This window comes from Aythya fuligula, chromosome 17 (assembly GCF_009819795.1).
Source record: "Aythya fuligula isolate bAytFul2 chromosome 17, bAytFul2.pri, whole genome shotgun sequence".
NCBI classification, from domain to species: domain Eukaryota; kingdom Metazoa; phylum Chordata; class Aves; order Anseriformes; family Anatidae; genus Aythya; species Aythya fuligula.
The window spans coordinates 11214241-11233896 of NC_045575.1; the positions used below are offsets into that span (position 1 = coordinate 11214241).

Here is a 19656-nt window from a genome sequence, read left to right on the forward strand (position 1 = left end):
GGACAGAAAGGAGTATTAGCAAGTCTGTGAGTGCTGTAACAAAAGTTTTTTGTTCAGTCCATACTAAATGTACATTAAAAATACTTTAACTTTGATGTTAAAATGGTTATTCCTTCTAACAGTCAGTCTATCCTATGGTGTGGATCAGGCTCCCTTCAATTAATACTAGGCTCTGAGCACCTGTACAGATGTATGAATCTTGACTGGACAGCAAACTCACGCAAGGGTAGGAATCTCAAACAGGTTTTTCCTCACAACCAATACATATGTGCAAAGTGTGATTTAAGATGCTAAGCTTTGTAGTTCCTAGGGTTCACTAACACCACTCTTGCTCATCCCCCAGGTGCCTGCAATCTATGTTTATTGTGTTAAGGTTTTGCAGTAAATGCAACTGCATTTTTCTTTTATTGCACAGGGCTCTGAGTAAAACAGTTGGGAAGATAGCTGAGATAAGATCTTTGAATCTAGTGCAGAGATGGTGTTGAAAACATTTTGTTCAAAAGTACTTCAGTTATAACCTCAAACTGAGTAAGTTGCGTTCAAGCTACTTTCTCCTTCAGTAATACAGCTGTGGGATAACATTTAAGGCTGTATCACAACTGTATAAAGAGTGAGGCCACTCTATATATTAATTCACTCACCTCGGTTTCCCTCTGAGGGCAGGAGGAGAAAAGCAGAATTTGGCTTAATGGTATGTAATTAATTCAAATTAGTATTATGATGAAATAACTTGGAAGCCTTGCAGCCACTCTGTTGTAGAGATTTATTACCTGGGTGTTAGAGCGACAATGTTATTGAAGCAGTTAACAAGCAAAAGAAGTTTCTGGAAAGTATCTCATAGGACTTGAGTTGATTCCCTCTCTTTGGATGATGTATCTATGCATGTATCCATAGAAGTTGTCTGGCTTGCATCAGTGTTAGATGGGTTGGTACTGTCCAAGCACTCTGAATCACATCCTGCTGTTGTGACTTGAGTATCATCAGGCTTCGCTTCTGCAGAGCTTCCGTTTGCATATTCAACCCTTTCAAAGAATATCAGTAACTCACAGTGCCTGGTCTGAGGGAAGAGATCCACAGCCATCGCTTTAACAGGACGGAAAGAGGCTCCTTTGACTCGGTTGGAAGGGGCCCGGCAAAGACTTGATGGGAAAAGGGAACAGGAACTGTATTAGTATTTTAGTGTACTGTTCATCGCTTAGAGTATACTACTACTCTTCTAAGAAAAGCTTTTCTTCCCCTAGCCTCATTCCATAATATGGTTAGTCAGCACCCTGAATACTTCCATTATTACACATTATTAGGTAACACAGCTCCAAGCTTGCTTTGTAGCAGCTGTCCGCTGTTTTACAGTGGAAAAAAAAATCAGTAAACATGACTTAAAAGCCAGCCTCAGCCCTCCACCCCAAAAATCAATTTTTCTTATCGTATTTACTTATTTATCCAAGAATTACTCACTCTATAAAGTTATTCATTGCAGCTCTGGGATTACAGGATACATAGATAAGCTTCTTCAGCTGTTCGGCTCTTCTAATTGCAAGGATTACCTTGGAGTCTAGATTATCAAAAGCAAGAAAGCTGAGAGCAAGTTTTGTGTGCATCACCAGATTCCCAAAAGTATTCCAAGTTGTACTCAAGCATGAACAAAACTAGTGCAATACTCAGCTGCTTCAAGTTACAGTTGAAGCCTCCCACTTTATTTGTTCCACTGGTGTTTTCTTTGGCACACTACCAAACATCAGCTAGGAGAATGGACTTAAAACAGAGAAGGTAAACTTACGCAGTCCTGCTCGTGGCGGATCTACAATGGTAATTAGGTTCTGGGGAGCTAATATGTTAATTAAGGAAGGAACAATATCTTCGGCCTTCCCACAATGAAATTCGATGTTATTCAGTTCTATTAAACAAAGAAACAAGGTATTAATCAGAGTACTTATCAAGTCAAAGCATCTTTCGATACACTCAAGTTGGATATTAAAGTCTTACATCTTAGAAACTATGGGTTATTTAGTCTACCCTGATCCAGTGTAACTTAAACAATCACTGACTGTTACTTCAAATTATTTAAACAGCAGTAACTTAAGCATGCTCCATTATCTAGAATAAAGCAAAAGCCCACAAAAAACAGATACTGTTAAGAGTTTTATTTATGAGGCTAGATGGAGCTTTGTTTCGCTTTTTTTTTCTTCTAAACTAGAACGTTTCAATGTAAAAGTAATGTTGGCTGTTAGTCAACAAGAAAAATGACTGCGGAGATTAGCATACGTATTTTCAGGAGATATAGTTAAAATGGGTAAGATTACTATCAACAACATGTAATTCCAAGCTCCTTGGTAAGGTGAAGAAGTAGCTATGTAACTACTATGCTTGGAAAACAAAGAATGCTTGGAAATGACTATGCTTGGAAAAACAAAGATCTTAGAATTTTAGCTTAACTAACCATTTATCTGGGCATTCGCTTTGGCATCCTGCACAGCTTCTTGGCAGAGTTCAATTCCAATCACTTTCTTTACTTTCTACAGAATCAAGGGAAAAAGATCAGCCTATGGTACAGAGATGTAAATATAACAGTTACTCATAGCATCAGCAATTAACTACTGCATGTGAACTTTTACTTACAGGTGGTTACTTTTCTAGCTTGCAGCTAGAAAAGAGTCCAAGAGACCTCTGCAAGTACCAGGGGCGTTTTGACTGGAATTCTCAGATGAACATCATCTATCCCATTAGACTCTTGTTATGGTAGGTTTTTGGTTTTTTTGGAGGGCTAAACTCCCTTAACGCTCTTTACTCTACTTCATAAGATATGCGAGTATGACAAAAGTTGGTTATTTCTATCTAAAGATTTCTAAGAAAGCTCTAACTAGTTAAGTGGACAAATCTTTTCTAGTAAATTTTGGCTGTCTGACAGAACTACTGCCTCTTTTGACTGAATTTAAAGATAATTTAGGGTATTTAACGTAAGAGTGAGCTTTCGTAATGATTTGTTAAAACAGCCACAGGCAATTTAGTTAGAAATTAATTTTAAAACTTAGGATATCATGCATTTCATTTCAAGTACATCAAGTATTTTCTTTCATAACAAAAGAGGTACACCTGAATGTTAATTGTAGATTATATCCAGGAAGAGATGTTAATCACCTTGGCTAAAGAAATCCCGATAGTTCCTGTACCACAGCAAATGTCAAGTACCGTGCTCTCTTGGCTCAGTTGTGCCCACTCCCTAATGGCAGTATACAAAACTTCTGCAGCCTGTGTATTTACCTGTGAAAATATATGTCAAGTAGGTCTACTTTTTTATAAGCAGTAAATTTTTTTAATAAGTCTTATAAAAGCAAATTTTCTTTTTCCTTCTTTCTAAGAAAGAACTTCACATCAACTTATCATCATATAACTGATCTACAAGATTACCATTGCATTGTAAAAGTCTCATTCAGTACTTTCTGAGAAGGAATGTTTTGGTATCTATATTCCAGTAAACACAAGACATTTTCTACAGTACCTAAAAAGTAAGTTTGAAAACTAGAGGAAACAACAAACAAAAATGATTAAGGAAAATGCTACAAAACAAAGGATTTTAAAAATACTTCCAGTTCTTGAACAGGAATGGAATGAGTAGATTCAAACCCAGGAGAATATAACCATGACAAGACACTCATCAAGCTTTATTTTAACCTTATCTGTAAACCTGCTTTAATATAAATGCTGTAATCATGCCTTCTTGTAAAGGAAGTAGTACACAGCAAGTTCACCAAACCAGCTCCTCTATTTTGCATTCTCTAACTTAAAGGGCAAGTAAAGTCGACCATGTGAAAATAAATAAATGCATAGCAGTAGACTAAAATCTAAGGCAAATAATAGAAAATACAGCCTATCTTCAATGTATTTATGATCCCAGGTGGTAACGTATTTCCTTCCTATTTCAGTACTTGTTTTCCATTTACACAGCAGAGGCTACTTAATTTTGAAGCTTAAAGGCAGGGAAGAATCACATTTTGGAAAACCAAGCAAAAATTACAAAGATTACTGAACTGCCTATTGCATGTTCTGTACAATGTCATTCAAGAGACAAATTATATTAAAATACTGAATTAGTAAAAACAAGTTACTTTGAACATGCTCCCCGTCAAGTTTATGCTCGTTTACTGAGTTTTTACAGCAGAATGTAATACTCAGATATATTTAATCACAGCAAATATATAAAAGGTTGAATCTCTTAAATATGTAGTATCTCACTACACTGCAACAGCTCATCTTAGAGGCAATAATGCAAATCCAGGTAAATTAGAAACTTGGTATCAGCCTTACTTGAAAAAATGCGTGAGGAGAAATTCTAAATTTTAGGCCAAGAAGTTCTTCATATATGTACTTATCACCAGCCACATGCTCCAAAGGCAAGTCTTCTAAATTGGGAGATTTCCTGGTAGAAGGGGAGAAACAAACAAACAAAAGCAAGCAATTATGTTTATTACATTTTTTTTTTATTTTTTTAACAAAAAGCATTAGTCATCTTAAAAACTGTACTACTGCACAGTAGTTTATAACATGGCAACATTTATCACATTCTTTTAGAGACCACCTTGGATTTTTTTCTTATAAATCTCGTTCCACTGACACAAAGAGTTTGACCTACATTGTCTCTAGATGAAGATAAGGTGGACTTTGTGCTCTGTGTAAGATGATGAGGAGATGAAAAATTACGTAAAATAGGAAAGAAAAAAAATGACACAAAATTTACTTGATAACAATAAGTACCCATCTAATACAGCAAACGCTTTCACAGCTTGATGGCCACCAACTAGTAGCAGTTCTGCCCATTTAAACCCTAGCTGCCTTTACTCAGTGACCGCTACAGGAAAACTGGAAGTTTCAGGAATCTATTGTGGAGAAGGGAAATAACTGTTCAGCAAAGTAATAATGCTGCTACTACTTTTAGGAATTAGCAAACGACAAGAATCCCACCGCCAGCAAAATTCCCCAAAGCGAAACCAAGTTCCTTACCTTTGGCCTTCCTCCACAAAGTACAGAGAAGTAATGCCACTGTCCCTTCCCATCCCCTCTGTGAAGTATTTTGCCAGAGAGACTTTTAGGTCAGCGAGTTCTTCTTTGCTTAATTTCTAAAGGTTTCATTTGAAAAGAGAGAATAATAATCTTAGTGACTTGGAAGATATGATATAGTGTATGCCTGCTATATACTTCTATATGCTTAAAGAAGACATACATTAATTGTTCATTTGCATATATCAGATTATTCTAAATAAAAAAGCAGTAATGCAGAGTAAACCACGCTAAGTCATTATTCTATTTCTCTTTCACATTCACTCTTTATAAAATCAGATTTATGTAATTTAAAACTGTGCATCTGGGCTGCACATTATATATCATCTTAAATACCTGAGGATTAAAATAAACAATTGCCATAATGTGGCCATTCCTGCTGGTACGGACTGTGAGCTGTTTCCAGTGACCTTCATAGGTTTCTGGGCTGTAAACTGAGTAAGGAGTTGACCTGCAATTTTCAGAAGCTCAGTTACTTAACAAGGAACTATTTTTTGCATGACATTCAAGTTGATTGAAACAAAAACAGCTCACCATGCAAAGTGATGAAAAATGTTAAGTACAAACAGAGACTACATTGATCTGTCAAGAGAAGAATGACTTCCAAATCTTAATTAAGAAAAAAAAAAAAGAAGAGATTAATAGATCTCCAATCACAAAATAATCTCTCCCTAGCTTTCATAATCCTCTTACCTCTTACCCATTTTAACCCATCCAAAATTATAGATAGGATGGATATAGGCAGCCTCTCACCACGTTCAGGGAACGACACAACTTTTTATAAATGTCTTCATCAGCTTCTCTGTTCCACACTAAGTTGAAAACTTTCCATATTCGAGATTGTTCTGAGTTTCCGTTTTTCAGAATTCAACTGCTTTTCAAAGCAACTGTTCCTTTTCTAAGAAGTGTGACTGCTCACAGATTTACCACTTTTGTTTTATTGACTTGTAGGCTGATTCTTCTCTAAATCAGTAAAGCACGCAATTGACTTTGGTTGTTCCAAGTTCCTCTTTTAACAATTTTTCAGAATAAAATTTTCTTTACAGTTATTGGAAAAAGCTCTTAAATAACAGGCACTTTCACTTGTAGATTATGTTATCTCATCACTAGCAATAAAGCTGTGTTATGCTGGTATCTGCCCCTCCATCTCAAAACAGCTGAGCAAGAACAAGGGACATGCACCCAGTGATCAAGGCACAAGATGCAAATGTCAAAGAAATGCTAAAGAATGAGATTGGTATATCCTTAGGTCATAAAGCTCAGAACAAACACTAAACTTTTCACTTTAATTTTATGAATATTTTTGAGTCATCAAAACATTTAAAGAAAATTCAATTTACTTATGCTCACCTTATGTAGTCTTGAAATGCTTTTACTACTTTTTTGGCAATAGCAGGAATGTGAATAGTATCAAACGGCTCCACTACAGCGCACGTACCACCCTTATATTTGCCAAGACGACAACCCACAGTTTTGTCTTCTTGATTTACACCAATCCCAATCAAAAACTCACATTTGTTGCGATATTCGGTCTAGATTTAAAATAAAGTTATATAAGATATTTATACAGCACTTACTTGTACATGCCAAGTTTATCTGAAAACAACCTTCACATGGTTAAACGTACTTGCAGAAGGCCACAAGCCATTTCAGTTCGTATGGAAGATATTCCTGAACTTTGATGTATGAGAACTAACCACAATAATGAAAAAGAATTAAGTAAATCATGTTACTCTAAAAGCAAAATACTGCATTCTTTGAAAGATGTTTTTATGAGCTTACAACACAAACTTCTGGGGACAGCATGCTCACTTTGAAGATAGAATATCCAGGTAAGCGTTTCTCTGCTTCCTGTAAATATTTCCACACACTATTTACACGAAAGGCAATGATGTCTAAAATTCATCATTCATTATGCAATGAAGACAAATACTCAGTTTGTCTGCAGTCTATTAAGACCAACTAATCAATTTTGCCCTAAGCTCATCAACCCCCTCCCATCCTCAACTTCGGATGACATTACCTGTAACGGTGATGCTTTCACTCCCTCTACCGGGCAGCACATTTTGTTATACTTCTGCTTCTGCACAAACAGCCAAGGTAGTAACGCTCTGTTGTTATTTCCTATTTCCCTGCCCAAATCAGAAACAAACATTTAAAACTACACACTTGGAAAAAGTAAACTGTTCCACAACATTTTTTTTCCTTTTGAAGCTAGGGCATAATAAAGTATCAGATTGCCAGAGGAAGACTATTTCTTCTGAAATAAATACTTTGTTTAACATGGAAAAAACCTCCAATTTTACAAGAACCATAACCTGGCAAAAGAAGAGTTAATGTAGTTACAAAGGTTAGTACTATATTTGGCAAGGTACTGATGCACGAACAGAATGCAATTTTATCTACACAATTAGGGCAAATGATGGAAAAGATACTTTGATCTGCAAAGACCAGACTTAAAAAATGAGGGGATTATTTAGGAGAAGACCCTAATGGTATTTTGCCGTCTCTACAGATTGCCTCTTATAACATTTGACAGGTGCACATTTTTTTGAACTTCAGGGGCACAAACATCTTTCTGTTTATGCCCATGGCACTACGGACTCCCAAAATGATGTCCTTTCATTTAGTGATCTTTTGAAGCTGACCAAGAACGGCAATGGCAGGTTTTGCCAGCTGGAGCACTTCTTCAGCCCTAGCATCACAGATGATCTGTTATTTACTTTGTTTGGGATTTGTTTTCTGACATCCCTCTAACCGGCTTTATTTTAGATAGCAATCTGCTCAAACTTAGCTCTATACCACTGTAACCACATATCATTAGACCCACGGCAGCTTCACAACCAGCCGTTAATTACTTTGCCAGCTTCTGCAGCACTTGCTCGCACTCTTGCTTCTTTCTGGCCAGCTGCTCGGCGTAGGGCACGCTCCACAGCGGAGTCACCACATCGGCTATCTGCTTACTGAGAGGCTCCTCGGGGCCGGCCGCCGGTGGGGCCGGCCGCTTCGCCTCCCCTGCCTCGCTCCCCTCGGCTTTTTTCCTCTTCTTCGCCATGGGGTCGGCCTTGGGCTTGGCCAACCTGACGCTGAGCGCGCGGCCCTTCCACAGCACCCCGTGCAGCGCCCGCGCGGCCTTGTCCCGCTCCTCCTCGCTCTTGAACGTCACGAAGGCGAACGTCTGCCGCCCGAAGAGCTTGATCTTGTGGGGGCTCAGCCCGTACTTGGCGAGGAACTTCTTCACGTCGTTGAAGCCGATGTACTTCGGCAGGTTCTGTATCTCCACCTTATAGATCTCGGAGGTGAACAGCTCTCCCTTGGTGTACCCGTACACGTCGGGGCCGGGCGTGGGGTCCCCCCCGGTGCCTCCTCCTCCTCCTCCTTCACCACCACCGCCGCCGCCATCTCCCACTCCTCCTCCTCCTTCTTCTTCTTCAGGCCCGGCCGCGCCGTTCCCGGCCGGCACAGCCACCTCCATCCCGCCGCCTGATGAAGCCCAGCCGCGCCGCGCTGTTCACTGCTTCCTCTGGGAGCAGCCCGTTAACTTTCAGTTTATTTCTCAGCCCTGCTCCCCTTTCGCAAGCCCCGCGTCGCTCATAAGAACCTCAATGAACCAAAGCGCAGCGACCCGCGCCGCTCCCTCAGGCAGGCGGCCGCCATCTCAGGCGTGGGCGCGGGGCGGGCGCCGCCATGGCGCGGGGGCTGCAGGGACGGGGCGGGGCGGGGGCCGCCTCCCATCGGGCCTTGCGGCGGCGCGGGCCGCGGGCATGAGGTAAAGGCGGGAGGGGCGGCGGAAGCGAGCGGAGCGCAGCGAGCCCGGGCCCATGGCGGACACCAAGGTGCGGGAGCGCGGCCCTGCGGGCACCGGCGGGTGGGCTGGGGGGGAGCGGGGGTGGGATAGGGGGAGAGAAGGGAAGGAGGCCGCGGGGTGGGGGAGGGGAGTAACGGAAACAGGTGGGGGCGAGGCCTGAGGGAGGCCGCGGCCTCAGTCTCCCCCCCCCCGCGCTCCCTCACGCTCGGAGGCCGCGGCCTCCCTCAGGGGCCGCCTGGGTGCTCCCCTCCCCCCCCCCCTTAATCCCTTTTCGGCGCAGCGGGAGCAGCCCCGGTGCCGCGGGCCTGTGGCGGCGGGCCCGGCCCTGCCGTTGTAACGGGCGCCGCTCGCACGTGGCCGCCGCCAGGGCCTGGCCTGGAGCCCAGCGGCCGCCGCTCCTCGGCCCGGCCCCGAGGCGGGAGCTGGGCCCGGCCGCTGCCCCGCGGGGCCTGCCCGAGCCCAAGGCTCCCGGCCCGCCTGGGCTGGCCGGGCTCTGGCTCTCGGGAGTCGTTTGCAGCGCTTCGTGCCCTCTCGCTCCTTTTTTTTTTTTTTTATTATTTCCTTTTGTTACTGAAGCAGCAGCACCAAACCGAATCGGGGCCCTTCACCTGAGCTAACCGCGTGCGGCCTCGTTAGGCTTGCGGGTGGATTCCTCTCGCGGGCTGTGCCGGGGGCTGCCGGCAGTTCGCCAGCCACGCCGAGGGGTTCCGCAGCTCAGCGAACGTTGGGGCCGGGCCCAACAACCCGCGGGGAAGTCTCGCCTTGGCCGTTTACCCGTTACAGTTCCCCCGGAGAGTGTAGCTGGAATGGAAAAAAGTTATGAGTGGTGTGACTGTGCTTCACCAACACCTCAGGTTGTGGGAGTTATAATACATAAGATGAGAACAATGAACTTATGCTGCCTTTCTGGATGTAAAATGTTGTGTCTTTTTTTTTTTTTTTTTGCTGGATTTTCTTTTGTTCCTGCAGTAGTGATAGGTCATTAGCCACTAAGAAGTAGTAGTGTATTGGAAGCATGAAACATTCAGCAGAAAACTAATTGGTGCAGCTTTTCCATCACCAAAAGCTGGTGGGTAGAACTAAAACGTGTAGCTGTGCAAGACCACTTTTTTCTTACTATAACTGTATGTTGACTTTAAAGCAATTAATTTTCAACTATAACTTTGGTTTATTGTCACAAGACATTTCAGTTACTAATTTTTAATCACTGAGTAGTCTTGAATTTAAGTATATAACAAATTTTTCTTTTTTTTTTCCCCCCATCTTTCTTCAGGAAACACATGAGGACCATGATACTTCTACTGAAAATGCAGATGATTCTAACCATGATCCTCAGTTTGAGCCCATAGTTTCCCTTCCTGAACAAGAAATAAAAACTCTGGAAGAGGATGAGGAAGAGCTCTTTAAGATGTAAGTTGAATACTTCTATGTGTTATCTAGCTGGTTATTAGACTTTAACTTGAATGTTATTACATTAACTTGAATGTGTTACAAAAAAGCTGGTTAACTATTTAGGAATAGTTAGGCTGGTATTTGCTGTAGTGGCAGAGATTGAGTGGGGGAATGATTGACAATAATGCCCCAGGAAATTGATTAAGGTCTGGAACAGTACAGGGAGAATATGATATTATGAATCTGGTTTTAATATTGTTTTGTTTAGCCTAAAAGAAGGCATTAACTTGAATAATAATTTGAGGTCTGAAGGTGTGTAGTCACAGTATAAAACAAATAACAGAGAAAAGGATTTTTTTTTTTTTTTGAATGCTGGTTGTTCTGGTAGCTAAAACTAGAGGAGTTACTTAGTGCCCTTTGGGCTTAGGAGTGACTTGCTTTGGACCACAGTAGTTCATCTGCATCAGAGTCTAACAGAAGTTTAATAGAAGTCTAACATCCAACACCTTCTCTTGAAAAATCTTTTTCATTATACAAGAGCAAAGGACAGGGCTTGTAGAGAAGTAGAACACTGAGCTTCTTCCTGAACACTTCTGTAGTGATCACTAACTTCTGCTTGCAGCAGACACTGCACTTCTGAAGTTCTTAAATTGTGTCTCCATACTGATGCTTCCTTGCTACATCTAGAAGACCAATGTAGAATTTGTGCTTTTACCTGACATGTACCTATTTGGAATTAGTGTTGCTTGGGCATGAGGCTAGATATATTTTATCCTGTAGTGTGAGCAGGTGCTTCTTTTCATGTTAGCAGTGTCTTAAGCTCTTCAGACTATCTCTCTAAGGTCAGCATTGACTAATCTCCCAAACTATTGCTGTTTCTTCTTTGGTACACTGCCATCTTGGAAAATTAAAGAATGAAGTTCTGAAGCAGGTATGTTGCACTGCAGTGCAGCACTAAGTTTCTTTTATTCTGACTTGAAGAATAGCAATAGCTACGCATTTGGAGATGAAGGGAAATGAGTGGCTCTAAAGGGTGAGGCACTTTGTTAACCTTAGATCAAACACTGGGCTTGGAATTATACAAGAGTCTTAGTCTTGATGTAGCTGTTTGGTTGCTACAGCCAACCAACAATATTCTTCATTCAAGCAGTTGTATTTTCTAATATTTACCTTGCTATGCTAGGTATAGCAAAGCCTGTTAATTATTCATTAATTTAAAAGGTTATGTACATCAGATATGTTTATCATCCTCCCCAAAAGTGTGTCCAGGACATAACGAACTCTAGTGTATGTTATGTATTTCCTAATGGCTTGTTATTAAACTTGAATATATAATACCAGTTTCTAATGCTACATGCTGAATAAAAGCCTGGGTTAAAAGAAAAAATTGTGTGGCTTAAAAAAAAAAAAAAAACAACAGAAAATACACTGTATTGTACACTTGAGCATGTTGTTTCATTAAGTGTTTTTACATACAGGCTAACTTCTGAAATTCTCTCTTCTTTAAGGCGAGCAAAACTTTTCCGATTTGCGTCTGAGAATGACCTACCAGAATGGAAAGAACGAGGAACTGGTGATGTAAAACTCCTGAAACACAAGGAGAAGGGAACAATTCGCCTCCTCATGAGGAGGGATAAAACCCTAAAAATCTGTGCAAACCATTACAGTATGTTATGTTGATATATACTTTTTTTTTTTTAAAAAGTCTGATGAAGCTCCTTAAATTGAAGGTTAAGAGCCCAGTGGCTTTTTAGAAGCAACTAGGGAATGGCTGCATCTTAAAGCAGATGTCCAACTTATATTACTGTAAATATAGTCATGTGTTACTCTGTGCACAAGACTACAAATATCAAAACCATAAACGCTTATTTTTATTAGCATAAGGAAGCTGTAGTTGGTTTTGGGAACAGCCTGCAATGCTGACTCTGACAGTGTTACTCTTTTTTTCTTCAAATTAATGGTGTTCTAAAGACACTTTATCTTGAGTAGACAGACAATGTTTGCTTACTTTCTCATGCTTTTACAAAAACAAGCCAGAACATACATTGCTTATAACGAATGGTATTGAGTCCTCCACTTTCTGCGTTCATTTAAAAACAAAATATTGAGAGCAATCATAATAATTTAGCATCCCAAGTTAAATGGCTGAAATGGTAGAAACAATACTTCTGCATTAGAAGGCAGATACTGAGGTGCTAAACTTGTCCAGCAGCCTTTCTCTGCTAGTGAAGCAGACTGAAATGAAAGGGGTATGTTCAGGTGATTTATTCAGAAAGAATATGTACTGAGAGCTGATGGAGCAGGAAGGGTTTGTTCCTTTAATTCTCTTTGAATAAAAATAAATGTGAAGTGAAAACAAATTTGAAAGTCAGTTTAGCAACAAGTAAACCAATTCAGTAATGCTTCATGTTACTTGATTGCTTTGGTAGTATGCAGGTTTATATAAAGGTATCTGTGGAGTTAACTTACATTTAGGTAAGTTTGAAGTACTTGCTTAATGCAACTTAATACAAATCTGTAGTCAGAAACAATGATTAATTTCTTTGGGCATATCTTTTCAGAAGGTCAGATTTCAGAACTCAGGTGTTCCTGTTTAGTAAAAATGGTGAACAGAAAAGCAGCATAGTCATCAGCCAAAAGCAGTAAGCCTTTTGTTTAGGAAAATAACCTCTGCAAGTGTGTAAAAACTGTTCGTAGTTGACATATCTGTAGTGTCCATGTAATCCATTTTTCTTCCTGGAAAATCTACTTGCAGTATAGATTTCTTTACTGAATTTATAATGATTCACATACAGACGAAAGGACTCTTCATTTATGCAAACATTAAGCAAAACAAAATGTAATCCCATCTCTAAATTAAAAAATGCAAGGGAAGGAGTTGACTATCTTCAGATTCTCAGATGTGGGTAGTATGTTATTTTCAGTGTGCGAAAGAATGCTGTTTTTCTATTTGTGTGCCTTTTCTTCATAAACTATTTGACTGTTTCTCAGAGTTGTGCTTAGTGTCTGCATCACTTACAGTGCAGCAGTCATCTGTTTTAAAACAGAATTGAATTAAACTCCATTTCTTAATTAAATTCTTAACTAGATGGTGGTGAATCCACCATTCTTCTCTATAGCAATGGTGTTGCATCATTTTGAGGATGTAAAGAAAATTATACTGGGCACTCCTTTCTATGTATCAGAAAGTATTTTTCTGTAAGCTGCTTTACATAAGCATCACAGTCAGCTGTCCATAAGATGTATGGAGGCTGGTGTGGAAAACGTTTACTATTGTGCTCTGTACCACCTTAATGCTTGCTTTTCAGTCACACCCTTAATGGAGCTGAAGCCTAATGCTGGAAGTGACAGGGCATGGGTCTGGAACACACATGCTGACTTTGCAGATGAAAGCCCCAAGCCTGAACTTCTGGCAATCCGTTTTTTAAATGCGGAAAGTAAGTGAACTGGTGCTGAACTTGTGTTGATTGTATGCTGTATGTTACACTACAGGTCCAAACACTACTGTAAACCCGTTGTACATAAAACATAACTTAGCGCTGCATGGTAGCATTAGCTAATTACTGCTTTAACTGAGAGAAGTCAGTTAATCATTTCACCATACATGCTGGCATACAGTATAATAATTATATCTGGAGTAGTATTTGCAGAGCTCTATGCTCTAGGAAACTTTTTTTTAACTTACACTGTTTCATGCAAGTGTAATGCTAATTAGAGTAAAACTAAAAGCAGCAATGCTGTGGGGGTAGAGATTAGTATATGCAGCTTGTTTTCATTTGTCTCAGTTGTTCAGACCCCATTCTTGTGGTAGAAGCAAGGAAAGGAAATACTGACCTGAGATGTGGTTTATCTGACTTAGCAGAAGATGTTTTTATAAAATAAAGGATATAGCATCTTAGTTTTGATTAAACTGAGTGTTTGGTTAGTGAAATCAAACCTGACCCTTATACTAGTTGGTGTTGTTTTCTGGAGTCACTATGTTGACTACTAGAATAGAGTAGGTCCCTAATTACATGTGGATCAGCTAGTAGGGCTGAGTGCCACTGCAGCTTCTCCAGCTTTGTGGGATGATTCAAGGAGTTCATTAATATTTTTTTTTTTTTGGGGGGGGGGGGGGGGGGGGGGGAAGGTTAAATGTTGTTGCTTTACTACCTACCACACAAGTAGTTAGTGTATTAGCCACCTTTTCTTTCTGTATGCTAGATGGTAATAAAGTAGCTCTGTATTTTTGAAATGCATCCTTTCTAGTCCAGCATATTTCATATAGTAATGCAATCAGCTTAGCTTTTACCTTTTTCTCGGTGCCAAACTTCTGTGTATAGGCTGACCTTTTTAATGTTGATATTGTACCAAGGCTATATGGAAATGCCATGAGAGAAATACTACCTTGTTTGCATACCCACAGGATGGATTTGCCTGCATCAAGGAAGAATGTAGCAGATCTCATTGCTTTCTTTTCTTCAAGTCTCTAGTATATTGTTTAGCCATATATCTGTGGTGCACCTGCTTAGTGCTTGCTTGCTTCTTAAATATGAAATGAAAAGGTTTGGGTAATTATTTGCCTATGTTTGCAAAGTCTTTCCCTCTTTTCAGTAGAGGTTGTATAGGTTATTAAGGGTATTGTCTTCTGTATTGATAGTTATCATCTTTGTGTGTTTACCCTTTGCAGTACTGACTAAGCAGATAACAGGTGAACAGGCGTAAATGTGTCCTTCATGCATCTTTTCTTTTTGAGCTGCTTAAAAAAAAGTTAATATTTTCCTGAGCTAGTTTCATGGTGGCTTCTGAATTTACTGTGGGGCAACAGTGACCTCATGTGGTCAGTAGTACCAAGCTGGCCTACCATGCTAATGCTTTTATAGTTCTCGTGTTAGGAAATACCTTGACTGATCAGCTTTTGTCTCTTGTTTGTTTTATTTGTGTATAAACATTATTGTAGCTTGATTAAGCAACTTAGACATATGAGGAATCTGTGCTTCCCTAGCTGCTGTAATCAGGAGCAATTTAAGTCAAGGTCTTCAGGTACTGAATCCGAATACTCTAAATAGGTTTTATCTTCAGTATTTAATGATGATGCCCTAAGTTATGGTACAGGTCTGAAGTTCTTTTGGGGGGTAACATAGTGGAGATGGAGGGTACCTCAGGGCCAATCCTCAGTCTTCTGCACTGTCATATTAGTGGTCTGTCATTCTTATTTATAAAGAGCAGAAATAGCTGGACTACAAAGCAGCTCTTTCTGGAGTCCTGTTTTAAATATTTTCAAGGTGCAAAATAAAAGGCTCTGTTAGACTTGCTAAAGACAAACTGCTTCTGCACAAAGATGGCATTGGAGACCTTTGCACAGCATTCTGATTTTAAACTAGGTTGCTTTATAACTGCCTGCAAGTTTTTGTTTACGCAGAACTTTTGATTTTGAGGGAAGATACTTGAGAAGTATTTAATGTTACAGGGAGATAAAGCTAATAAATACTGTCTCTACTGAAACAGATGCACAGAAATTCAAAGCGAAGTTTGAAGAATGCAGGAATGAAGTAGACAAGAGAGCAAAGAAAGGTAAGGTTAAGTCTTAAGTATTGTACCATGCTGCTCTTCTTGTTTGAGTGGTTATAGCCCCCTGGAGTATCATGGTGTTTGAGCAGACTCACTCTGTACCGAACTGCAGGCTTCAGTTCAGGTGCTTTTTCTGTCTGCGAGAGCAGTAGTTCACAGGCATGACAAATGCCTTCTTTTTTTGTAGAAGGCTGTTACAATTGCTTTTGGGACATGGCTTTGTTAGAACTGCTACTAAAGAAGCATTTCTGGTTTATTGTATACAAACTGTGAGCACTGCAACCACAGTAGTGTTTCCTTCCAGTTTACTTGTGGAATTTTGGGAGGGAATCGTGAAAGCAGGATACTCTGCTCTTATAGTTGTTAATGTGAAGAAATGCTACAGCTTCGTTTACAGGTCTTTCTAACAGCTTAATTCATTGCATTTTGTAACTGTCTCTGTGACAAGACAGCTTACCTTGTAAAATAAACATTTCCATCTTCCTGAAGTAGAGATTACAAGCAGTCTGCAGACAACACTCCTGATATTTACATGAGAATTTTTCAGTCTTAAGAACTTCCTGTCTGTCTCAGTTTCAAACATCAGGGAACTTGGGTTTCGTAAGGATGTTTTTAATTTAAGATAGGCAAAAGCTAGGGACTTACGATATGTACTTGACTGCATGTTCTATGGAGTCTGTTACTAGTAGCATCAAAGCTGACCAAATGTTACATGTTTTTCTGTCACTATGATTACACATTCATTTTGTGATTAAAATTCTAGCATCAGAGGTATCTACCAAAGGAGAAGATATCATTCCAGTGATCAATAAAGAACTTATTCGCTTTTGTTCTTATTCTAAATACCAGCCATCTCTCTCCTCCCTGCCCTCCTTATCCTCTGCTTCTACTTCCCCTGTTACAGGAAGATTGACTGCTGCCTGTATGTAACTTTTTTTTGTCATTGATCTCTTAGCAGGCACAGACAAAAATGATAGCGCTGATAAAGTTGCTGAAAAACTAGAAGAGCTTTCTGTAAAGGAAGAGAGCAAAGAATCTGAGAAGAAAGAGACCAAGGAAAAAAATGAAGAAAAGCAATAAGTCATCCTGGGCCTTGCAGTTTTTCCTTTATAATTTTTCTTTTTCTTCCTTTTTTTTCTTTTTTTAATTTTTATTTTTACAAGGGACTTTATAAGGAACTGAATTCAATGTTCAGGTTGTTTTTTCTAAGCTTTTGCCCTTTTGAAGATGTCTTCAGAAAATCCATTCCCCAGTCATGAAAATGTACTGTGCTAACTTTCTTTTCCATAGTGGAAACACTTATTTATGGTCATCCAAAAGAGTGAATAAAACAAACTTGAAACAGCATCAGAGGACAGAACTGAGTTTTCTATGTACTTTAAAGGCTTATGAATATACTTGTTTCATTGGGTGTTGAGATTCATATCATCATACCTATGGATTGACTAGGTTCATAGACCTTACCAACAGGGAAGATTAAGACTGCATACATGTTTTTTTCTTTTTTATGGCTTCTGAAACTGTAATGTAACAGACATTTCATGCCCTTTCCTGCTGTGTGTTCCTGAGCAGGGATTGTGCCTGTGATTCTTGAAACGCAGCTGACTTGTGGCATCAGCTGATAGAGCATTCCTAGCACACTATTACTGATGTTTCATTAGACAGGGAAAACAAAGGTGGAGGAAGAAATGTATTATGTGAGACCTGAGTAGCATTTTCCTTTTATGAAACAAAATCTCACCCCTGCTGCTTATGAAAGTTGTTAATATTAAAAATACTGGAGTCTAGCACAAAGTTGTAGCTGTTGTCCCAGATCTTCCATGATGTGTTTCTGGCTGACTAAAGGCAGTACTGGTCTCTTACACTAAGGTATATACAAAAGAGTTTGGGTACCTTGCCCTGTGTCAGCACATAACAGTTAAACTCTTAAAACTTATAAGCTTTTTCCAGGGTCTTGGGGCTTATGGTGTTTTTCAAAAATTGGAGTGTTTTTAACTTGTAAGATGCATGGTGGGAGGCTGTCCCTCTTGAAAGGAGGAATTCTGACATTCACTTAAGTCATTTAATTGTGTTGTACACACTTAAGGGGCAATCTTCTTGCCAATAATGGGCAAATGATCAAATCTCTCCCCTGTGAGCATTTACTGTTTGTCTGGTTTCAAGTTACTGCTAGAGAGTAGAAGAAATTATAGGAAGTGATAAAATCAACACAATTTAAGTCTCATAGATTGAGTTTTGTTGTTAACCACTAATACAAGGATAGCATTAGATAGCAATGGAATTCTCTATTACCATTCCCACAACTATGAAAACTGGACAAAACTTGCTGAACTTCTTACAATATTACTATCAGATAGCAAGACCTTTTTATCTTCATAAAAAGGCTCTCTAAGTAGATCAGACTTTGCAATTTACCTGAGGAAAATATATTTAAAAAAATACTTTATTTCTACTTAGCACTGCCTTTTGATGCTATCATGAACTAGTCTTAAGTCTGGAACTGTAATTAAGGTACTCACTTCATTCAAACAAAGTAATTCCTTTGGTGTTGTGCATGTTCCACTTCAAGTACGGCAGATATCAAAAGTCTGTTAATTAACAAAGATGGTTGAAAGGCAAAATAAAATGTTTTTTAGTGTTTCTGGTTTGGAAATAAGACAAAGTTCTTCTGAAGTACTTAACATTTGAATGTAAAAGCCAAATCTTTATCCATGAGTCACTGTAAATTCTCTGATCTGATAATGTCAAACAGTGTGTCTAAATTGATAGAAATGACATTTAAAAACTTCAAAATAAATTTAAATTTTCATTTAAAGGATTTGCTGTTTATTTAAAGTTAACTCTTACTGGGAATGTATTTTTAGTCTGCAGGGGCAAAGTGTGGTGGAAGCAACAAAATGTATGGGTTTGATTTTGCTATCAAATCTTGTGCAGAAATCTTGTGCAGAAGGCAGGAGGAAACAATTTGTTTAATGTTAATATTGACAGTGCCTGTTTAATTTTATTACCTTCTTTCTCCTTCCCCCTCCCCCTTTTTCACTTATTCATGCATACTTAATTGATTTCAAGACATTTCCCTTCCTGTTTAGGTTAACTGATCCATGTTTACAGTTCATGGATTACAGTCATCCTTAGTGCAAGTCTGCAATCTCCAAGAGCCAAGTTATGAGGACTGCTAAGTAAAATATTTCTTGTGGTTAGCGTTTGGTTGAAGAACATGTCTGTCTTCTAAATTGAAGACTGGCTAGTCAATGTTCTGATCGTTTAGAAGCCGTAGGTGTGCTGCGCTACAAATTAAAAAGTAGTAAGTATTCTGAAAGTTAATCTTGATGAAGTAAGGTTTTTAAGTCAGTCTAATAATGAACTTTAATGTGTACATACCACAAGCTTCCAAGAGATGCCTTCAAAATGTTTTTATAGCTTTCTGTATATTGAGAATTGTAGAGTTCTAGTTGATATATCTTGTGTCCTGTTCACCACCCCTCTTCCAGTAGTTACCAGATACTAAACATTCACACTTTCCCATTTTCACTATGATGGTATTCTTGAGACAACAGAATCTGGCCTGTCTTTTTGGACAATAGGGAATCTTAAAATAATAAACTTGGCTCAAAAGTGGAAATAGTGTTTTGACAAAAAGGCAGGCTTGTAATGTAGGAATTCTTTCATGAATTTGTAGGCAACTACAACTGCCATATGTTGGTTTTTAAAATCACAGTAACCAGTATGATTTAAATGTCTGAAGGTATTGTCATATAAAGAATGCGTCCTGCGAAACTATACAGACAGTATAGAAATCCAGTGAATCTAAATTTCTGCACCTTATTGAGGTATATTTGGTACTTTCTTCGTCA

At 39.3% G+C, this 19656-nt stretch overlaps 2 protein-coding genes and 1 non-coding gene across 3 annotated transcripts; 2 read left to right on the plus strand and 1 right to left on the minus strand.

Annotated features, from left to right (window-relative positions):
• Positions 1–749: 749 nt before the first annotated feature.
• Positions 750–8730, minus strand: TRMT2A (tRNA methyltransferase 2 homolog A). The gene is made up of 11 exons (XM_032198682.1): positions 7911–8730; positions 7076–7184; positions 6403–6584; positions 5389–5503; positions 4996–5111; positions 4303–4414; positions 3136–3258; positions 2438–2513; positions 1778–1894; positions 1456–1552; positions 750–1139 (listed from the first exon to the last, which is right to left on the minus strand). The coding sequence occupies exons 1-11, from the start codon at positions 8525–8527 to the stop codon at positions 836–838; spliced, it is 1968 nt and encodes a 655-aa protein (XP_032054573.1). The 5' UTR covers positions 8528–8730; the 3' UTR covers positions 750–835.
• A 68-nt stretch (positions 8731–8798) lies between these two features.
• On the plus strand, positions 8799–18233 carry RANBP1 (RAN binding protein 1). The gene is made up of 6 exons (XM_032198683.1): positions 8799–8888; positions 10134–10270; positions 11761–11918; positions 13561–13689; positions 15740–15805; positions 16758–18233. Exons 1-6 carry the CDS (start codon positions 8874–8876, stop codon positions 16880–16882), a joined length of 630 nt encoding a protein of 209 aa, XP_032054574.1. The 5' UTR covers positions 8799–8873; the 3' UTR covers positions 16883–18233.
• On the plus strand, positions 15888–16021 carry LOC116496375. The gene has a single exon (XR_004254012.1). It is a non-coding gene; the product is annotated as a small nucleolar RNA SNORA77 (small nucleolar RNA).
• Positions 18234–19656: the final 1423 nt, after the last annotated feature.